Source organism: Bos indicus, chromosome 29 (genome assembly GCF_029378745.1).
Source record: "Bos indicus isolate NIAB-ARS_2022 breed Sahiwal x Tharparkar chromosome 29, NIAB-ARS_B.indTharparkar_mat_pri_1.0, whole genome shotgun sequence".
Lineage (NCBI taxonomy): Eukaryota > Metazoa > Chordata > Mammalia > Artiodactyla > Bovidae > Bos > Bos indicus.
Window position 1 is genome coordinate 6,139,354 of NC_091788.1, and position 7,930 is coordinate 6,147,283.

The 7,930-nt window shown below is 39.5% G+C and overlaps 1 protein-coding gene across 1 annotated transcript; it reads left to right on the plus strand.

Annotated features, from left to right (window-relative positions):
• Positions 1-690: 690 nt before the first annotated feature.
• LOC109553999 (tripartite motif-containing protein 64-like) lies at positions 691-6,584 on the plus strand. Its single transcript, XM_070782417.1, has 5 exons — positions 691-1,101; positions 1,598-1,693; positions 2,286-2,517; positions 4,948-5,070; positions 6,091-6,584. Exons 1-5 carry the CDS (start codon positions 691-693, stop codon positions 6,582-6,584), a joined length of 1,356 nt encoding a protein of 451 aa, XP_070638518.1.
• The last annotated feature ends 1,346 nt before the right edge of the window (positions 6,585-7,930 follow it).

The window sequence follows — 7,930 nt, forward strand, 5'->3', positions numbered from 1 at the left end:
GGAGTCATCCTAACATTTACACTCATGTTTACTTTAAACAAAAACAGTTGCTAGTGACTCTCTTATCTAATTTCATCCTTTTTTTTATAGCACAAACCCAACCAGTCTGTAGTCACCATTTCTACTTTTCTATTGTGATGGTGCTTAGTCACTCAGTCATGTCCAACTCGACTGTAGCCCACCAGGCTCCTAGGTCTATGGGATTTCCAAGACAAGAGTGCTGGGGTGGATTTCCATTTCCTTCTCCAGGGGATCTTCCTGACCCAGGGCTTGAACCCATGTCTCCTATGTCTCCTGCACTCCTGGCAGATTCTTTACCCACTGAGCCATCAGGAAAGTCCAGGTGGTGATAGTGGTAAAGAACCCACCTGCAAATGCAGGACGTGTAAGAGACATGGGTTCAATCCCTGGGAAGGAAAGATCTCCTGCAGAAAGACCAGACAACCCACTCTGGTTTTCTTGCTTGGAGAATCCCATGGATAGAGGACCCCAGGGGGCTCCAGCCCATAGGTTATCAGAGTTGACCATGACTAAGTGACTCAGCACACAGGTTTATACTGAGGGTAAGCAAATGTGGAAATGAGATAGAGCTCAAAACAGGACTGTGCCAAAGGCTTTATTTTCCCTGATCGCAGCATAAGAATAGCTTTTTCTCTTACCCTTTCTTATTTGTCTCTAATTTTCAGAAACATGGATTCAGACACACTGGAAGCCTTCCAGAGTGAACTCACCTGCTCCATCTGCATGAACTGCTTCCTAGACCCCATCACCATAGACTGTGGGCACAGTTTCTGCCGTCCCTGTCTGAGCCTTTGCTGGGAAGAAGGCCAGTCTCCAAGGAACTGCCCTGAGTGCAGGGGAATAGAAGAGAGGCCCCATTTCCAAACCAATATTGTACTCAAGAGTCTGGCCTCCCTTGCCAGACAGGCCAGAGCTGACCACGACCACAGCTCTGAGGAGCAGATCTGTGTGACACACCAGGAAGCCAAAGGCCTCTTCTGTGAGGCTGACCAGACCCTGCTCTGTGGGCCCTGCTCTGAACGCCCCGAGCACGCAGCTCACAGCCACAGTCCAATACACAAGGCTGCTGAGGAATCCCGGGTAGGTGATGCCTCTAGAGCAGTTCAGGATCTAGAGACTCCTAAGTCAGAGAGGAAGATGAGGATGCTGTGATGGTGATGGGGGTGGAGATAGCGGAGGTGGGATTTCTGAATGTGGATCCTCACATATAATGTGTCCTCTCAGTGTTGTTGCCCAACTGTCCACAAGTGTGGAAATGCAGCATCCCGGGGCGGGTGGAACCAGGGACACAGGCTTCTGATGGGAGCTTGAGGCTTTCTTAATCAAACTATATAAATGTGTAAGTCTTAATTTATTAGGGTATGGATTTTGTTATCTGTAAGGTTTTCCCTGTTCTCTACTATACATTTCTGTCACTATCACATTCAAGTGCTAGATTCAGATTAATGTGGGAAAATCTGACTGCAGCATTCTAACTTAAGGTCTGTGTAACCAACAACTACCTTTGCTCGTGAATAAGGGGATGAAATTTATGGTGTCATCTTCCATGTCACTAAATCCCATGGGTATCTTGCAGGAAAAATTTTTGAAAAGAATGAGCTCTTTATGGAAAATGAGAGAAGAAATGCAACTCATTCTGAATCAGGAAGCTAAAAAAACTCGGTCATTTAAGGTAAGAATAAAAAGGTTACTATTTATTTATATAAATATTGACATAATTCCAGCTGTTTGATCCATTTAAGTTCCATTGGTCTCTTCCCTGGAAAAGGTGTGGTTTCAAATGACCAATCAGTGATCACAATTGAAACAGGCCAATACATGCTAGTTCAAGGATGCTAGTACAAGGGAAAACCACAGCATGAAAAGCGTTCCTAGGCCAAATTTTGAAGATTTGAATACAACCTTTCAGAAATGAAGTATAAGACACATTTCACTAAGTGTGACTAGTGAAATAGAAGAGATGAATAGAGTAGTAGTATGTAGAGGCAAGATTCATGTCAGAGAGGAAATAATGGATAGAGTAAGAACCTTAGAGAATCCTCCTAGGGAGAGAGCTTGGGACTCCTCATATGGCTTGATTCAAGCAAAGAAAGATACTAGGAACTCAGAGAATGCATGGACAGGAAGGACCAGCAGATACAGGACCTTTGATGTGTGAGGCAGAAAGTTTGCCAAGAGCTTTCTTGATGACATCAAATAAATATTATTTGAGTTTTGTTTTGAATGCGAGCATAAGCAATGTTTTGAATCCACTATCCCCTCAGAAATATGTGACCCTAAGGAAGGTGATGATTAAATTTGAATATCAGAGGAGGCATCCATTGCTCCAGGAGGAGAAGAAACTGCATCTGGAGGCCCTGAAGAAAGAAGCCAAGGAGATTTGTCTACAACTCAAGGAGAGTGTGTTCAGAATGACTCAGTACATAGAAAGACTGAGAGAAATGTACAGAGAGCTGACCGAGATGTGCCACAAGCCGGACACAGAGCTGCTCCAGGTGAGAAAGGAGGGTCAGTCCTCAGAGAGAAAAACACTCTTCTAGATGAGCTGCTGTGACACTGAAATGTTCCCTGAATATACTGTTACTTTCAGCTAAGAAAGGTTTTTCCTTGACCCCCATTGTTGTATTTGTCTAATCCCCTATTTTTGGAGAAGGCAATGGCAACCCACTCCAGTACTCTTGCCTGTGAAGTCCCATGGACGGAGGAGCCTGGTAGGCTGCAGTCCATGGGATCTCGAAGAGTCGGACATGACTGAGCAACTTCACTTTCACTTTCATGCATTGGAGAAGGAAATGGCAACCCCCTCCAGTGTTCTTGCCTGGAGAATCCCAGGGACAGGGAAGCCTGGTGGGCTGCCGTCTATGGGTTCGCACAGAGTCGGACATGACTGAAGCGACTTAGCAGCAGCAGCAGCAATCCCCTATTTTATCATATCCTGGTAACTTTTAGAAGATTTTTTGCCCATTTCCTAGCTAAAATAGGACTTTTTTTTTTTTTTTTTTTTTTTTTAGTGTGATCAGGGGTACTATCCGGATAAGTTTCCAAAATCAGCAAAATTCTATGATCAGGAGAATGTTAACTTTCATGGAGTAAATCTAATTATGTGTTCCTCTAAACCCTTGTCACTCCCTGCTATCCCAAATTTTCTGGAGATACTGAGCTTTCGCTTTTTGTCTCAGCAAGATTGTTAGAACTAGTCATCAATTTCCATATACTCTATAATTCATTTTATATGGTTCCCTGTTTTGGTTTATTGCTTTCATAGATGGTGACCTCTGTCCTTGGGAATAGCGCTGGGCAATGAGTGACATTGAAATCCTAGATGTTGCTACATCATTATGTACTCTTCATGGCTCCCTCCCTTCCTCAGTGTGCCCTGATGAAGCCCATCATATTTTATTTTAAGCTCTGTTATGATGCCTTCTGACTGTTCCTTAGAAGAGGATTAGCAAAACAGTATCTTATTGAATAAAGAATAGAGAAGAAGATGCAAAAAGACAGAAGTCTCATGATTAACATGATCTTTTTTTTTTCTCTTTGCAGGCCATGGGAAATGTATTGGAAATGTGAGTATACACTAATGATTTTTTTATTTCTGGAAAAGTTGTTCTCTTTTTGATAAAATGGATACACAGTTGTTCCTTAGTAGCATGGGAGATTGTTTTCAGGTCGTCCCCGATATCTAAATTCCAGGATGCAGGATGCCTTATACAAAATGCCTTAGTGTTTGCAGTTAACTTACAAGCATGCTCCCTTACACTTTGTCATCTCTAGACTACTTGTAACAGCAAACATACACAAGGTAAATTGAATATTATTCAAAAAGTTCCCTGGTATGTGGAATTTTCAAGTTTTACTTTCTGGAAATTTTTTCTCCAAATTTTTCATCCAAAACCAGGAGTAAGGATGGAGGAATAGATAGACTGGGAATTTGGGATTGACATGTACACACTGCTATATTTAAAATTATATATAAGATAGTAGGTCCAACAAGGGCTTCCCATAAAATACATAAATGTATAAATAAATAAGTACATAAGTAGGCAACCCAGAACTTACAAATTGAATCCACATGGGAATCCATGGGTGTAGAACCTTCATATGTGGATTATCAATATCATCTTTTTGGCTATTTTCTATTTTATTTCAAAAGAATTTCAAGGCCTTCTGGTCCTTGGTCTCAGAAGTTTCCTTTTCATTTGGCTGAAATCAAATGTAACTGAAAACATTCTGACATGCTGGACTTGGTTTTACCCACTCATCCCATCCTCTCCAACCTCACCACAATAAAACTTTGGAAGGAATTTGCCAAGATATGACAGAGGAAACACCTATGCTAGTGAGTTGGAAGCTGAAAAAGGCCTGAAAGAAGCAAATTCCCTAAGCACGAGAAAAGGAACTGTGCTTTTGTTCAGAGGAGTAGCAGTGACTCAGCCTGTTCCATCATTGTAAGCTCCCTTGTAGGCAGGACCTCAGAGGGAGTGGCTTTCTGCTGCACACTAAGTTAGACTTTCAGAACAAGGTAACCAGGCTGGAATTGGAATCCCTTTCTGGTCTGACAAGAGCAAACAGGTCTCAATCAACGAACTCTTCCTTGTAGACACTGAATGCATTCTTGATGACTACTTGCTGACTGCAATCTCAAAGGTTTAGTCTGAATTTTTTCTCTCTGTAAAATGCCCAGGATCTTTGCATTATCTGAGATGGAATAGAAGAAGGGAATGAGGTTCAATGAGTGGAAAACTGGACTAATAGTTGAGAACAATGGGGAAGTTGAAATTTGATATAATTTGTATTTAGTGAACAATATGGTAATGTTTTTATATTCCCAGCTGTGTAGAATATATTGTATATGTAACTAACAAAATGTCCTGGGTTAAAAGCTGCTTTTATACAATGGTCATGTGATTAGACTTTGGCCTCGAAATGTATTGGATGTCATTTGTTTCAGGACCTACTTGGCACAGATGCAGACGCCTCAGCCAGTGAACCCAGAGCTCACTTGTTGGCCTGTTGCTGGAATCCTAGACACTCTGAACAACTTCAGAGGTAAGGGTCAGCCCTGTGGTGATCAGGACTATGCTTCACTAGAGCTTCCTAGGAAGGAGCCTTCTTTTATTATTTTATTTTTTCTGAAATGATGGTAGTACTTAACTTCCCAAAGTGGTAACATCTTTTCTGCCTGTGTAGTCAGATTACAAAATTCAAAGATGAACTTTGCCACCTGTAGTTTACTGAAAATACAAAGCCAGATGCATACATTAAGTTACAACTGACATAAGTGAAGCAGTAGTAGAACAACCAGGACGCTCATGTTGTTATAAAGAGAATATTTAGCTTCGTGAGTAGCCATCAACATTGTGTTTATTCAGGTTATTTCACTCTTGAAAGGTTAATTGTGGCATTTCTGGTTTTTAACATGTTCTGCATTTCATATGCATTTGTTATATATTGTGCAGAGAATATTTATTATTCTTAAAATAAGGACTAATTGACAAAACAGATTAAAATTGGCTTATGCCGAATAACTGTAATGCTCTTAGATCAATCTCACGACAACTGAAAGGCAAGGGATATGTGCACATGGTTAGCCAGAACATCCTTTCAGAAGCTTCAAAACTATTGATTTATTGATTTCTTTCAAATGTTTGGACCTTTGAGAATGTAATAGGTAGAGAATACACCCCAATAAATTTTCACCAGACAGCAAAGTGCCATCTATCTATTAAATAATATTAAAGACAACACAAGAAAAGTTTTCTAAACAAAAGATAAAACATATTTTAGGTAAGCCCTGAAATAAACTGTCAAGAGATTGACATTAGAGACTTCACACAGTTTATGATGTATCTTTTTTTTCCTTCTGTTTCTATATGATTTGAGGCATTCTATATGCTGTAGAGATAGTGATAACTCTTGTTCTTCATCGTAGAGCCAGTCTGAACTCCCTTTGCTTTGTTTTGTGTTTCCTTGGAGGAGGAAAAATGAAAAAAGGCAGAGGGAGAGAGCCTCTGCCTCTCAGAGACACAGAAATCCCATTTGCTAACCCAGTTTTTTCTCTTTCTACAGTGGATAATGTTCTGACTCAGACAACCATTCACCATCTGAGCCTTGATGATGCAAGTGTGATGTCAGGAGATGACCCCCAGGGTATGTCCAGACAGCTTGATGGTGGGGAGAGCTTTGTGGCCTGGGGAGCTCAGGCTTTCACCTCCGGGAGGCATTACTGGGAGCTGGATGTGACACACTTCTCCAACTGGATTCTGGGGGTCAGTAAAGATATCTTGACAAGTGATACTATTATCTGTATTAATTATGAAGAAGCATTTCTTCTATTTTCTGAAAAGGTGAATGACCAGTATAGTCTCTTCACCAACTCCCCACCCTTAGTTCAGTTTGTAAAAAGGCCTCTGGGTAAGATTGGAGTTTTTCTGGATTATGACAATGGAGCTTTGAGCTTCTATGATGTTTCCAGAGGATCCCTCATACACAGTTTCCTTCCTTCCTCCATCTCCTCCCCTCTGAAGCCTTTCCTTTGCCTTAGGTCTCCAAGAATTTTCTAATTCTCTGACCATATTTTTTAAATTCTTCCCTGAGGATGTTGCTATCTTAAGCCTCATGCAAGGTCACAGAACAATACCTGACTGTGTCTGAGCACACTGCAATTTAATGAAACATAATGATTGTATGTTTATAAAATGGCTTAAACATGTTGAATGTATAAATTTGTTAATAAAGTTTAACACAAAAATTTATTATGGAGTATGTCATAGAATAAAATCGATTGCTTTCCTTTCTTAAAAGATGATTTTAGTAAAATAAAAGTTACATTTCATAAAGATTAGCCTATTTAAAGTATATAACCCAGTTACTTTTTTAATATACAAAAATTCATGGAACCAGAGCTATGTAATTCCAGGACATATCCATCACCCCAGAAAGAAATCAATGCCCATCAACTTATATTCCCCATTGCCCCTCCCCCTTCTGATGTCACCTTCAGTCTAGTCTTATTCCTCATGGATTTTTTTTCTTAGTATGTATATATATATTATTGAAGTATAGTTGACTTGCAGTCTTTCAGGTGCATAGCAACATGATTCAGTTATACATATATACAAATATTGTTTTTCAGGCTAGTTTCATTATAGATTATTATAAGGCATTGATTACAATGTCTCTGTGCTGTACACTAAGCCTTTGTTGGTTGTTGGATATCTATATTTTAAATTAGAAATCTAGAATTCTATTCATATTGTCAAATAAATGGAATCAAAATGTCATAAATTTTTTAGTTAAGCAAAAATTTATGTTTTCTAAAATATATATATTATGCATACTATATATATATGAATCCAAAAGCTTTTTGACTGTACTTGATAAAGTCTTCAGAAAGAACATCAAAAAAAAAGACGAAGAAGAAGAAGAAGAGATAGAGAAATTGGAAAATGTAAACCAAATGAAATGGGAGCACTGAACATGAAATAGAAAAAGTGAAACAAACTAGATAAAAGTAAAATGTCATCATACAGTCCAGCCTAGCCCACCAGGCTCCTTTACCATGGGATTTTTCAGGCAAGAATATAGGAATGGGTTGATGTTTCCCTCTCTAGAGAATCTTCCTGACCAGGGATCAAACCCGCATCTCCTATGTCTACTGCTTATCAGGAGGATTCTTTACCACTGAGTCACCTGGGAAGCCTATTGAAATGTACCTCAAGTTAATCAAATTAATCTAGAAGTAACTTTGAGAAACACCATCTTGGGTATTTGCGGTTCATGTTGGCATATCACAGGACATGTGAGATTAAAAAAAAAAAAAAAAGCTGAGAAACTTTGTACAACTCATTATTTACCAAAAATGTGTGTCCATGGAACCCTCTTTCTTAAAATTGTTTATCAAAAGCTC

What these genes read in the sequence shown, in the direction of transcription:
- LOC109553999 (XM_070782417.1), top strand. Translation starts at nt 691, where the DNA reads ATGGATTCAGACACACTGGAAGCCTTCCAGAGTGAACTCACCTGCTCC. An exon ending in AAAAAACTCGGTCATTTAAG is followed by an intron (nt 1,694 to 2,285) that starts GTAAGAATAAAA and finishes CTATCCCCTCAG; the next exon opens with AAATATGTGACCCTAAGGAA. An exon ending in CACTCTGAACAACTTCAGAG is followed by an intron (nt 5,071 to 6,090) that starts GTAAGGGTCAGC and finishes CTCTTTCTACAG; the next exon opens with TGGATAATGTTCTGACTCAG.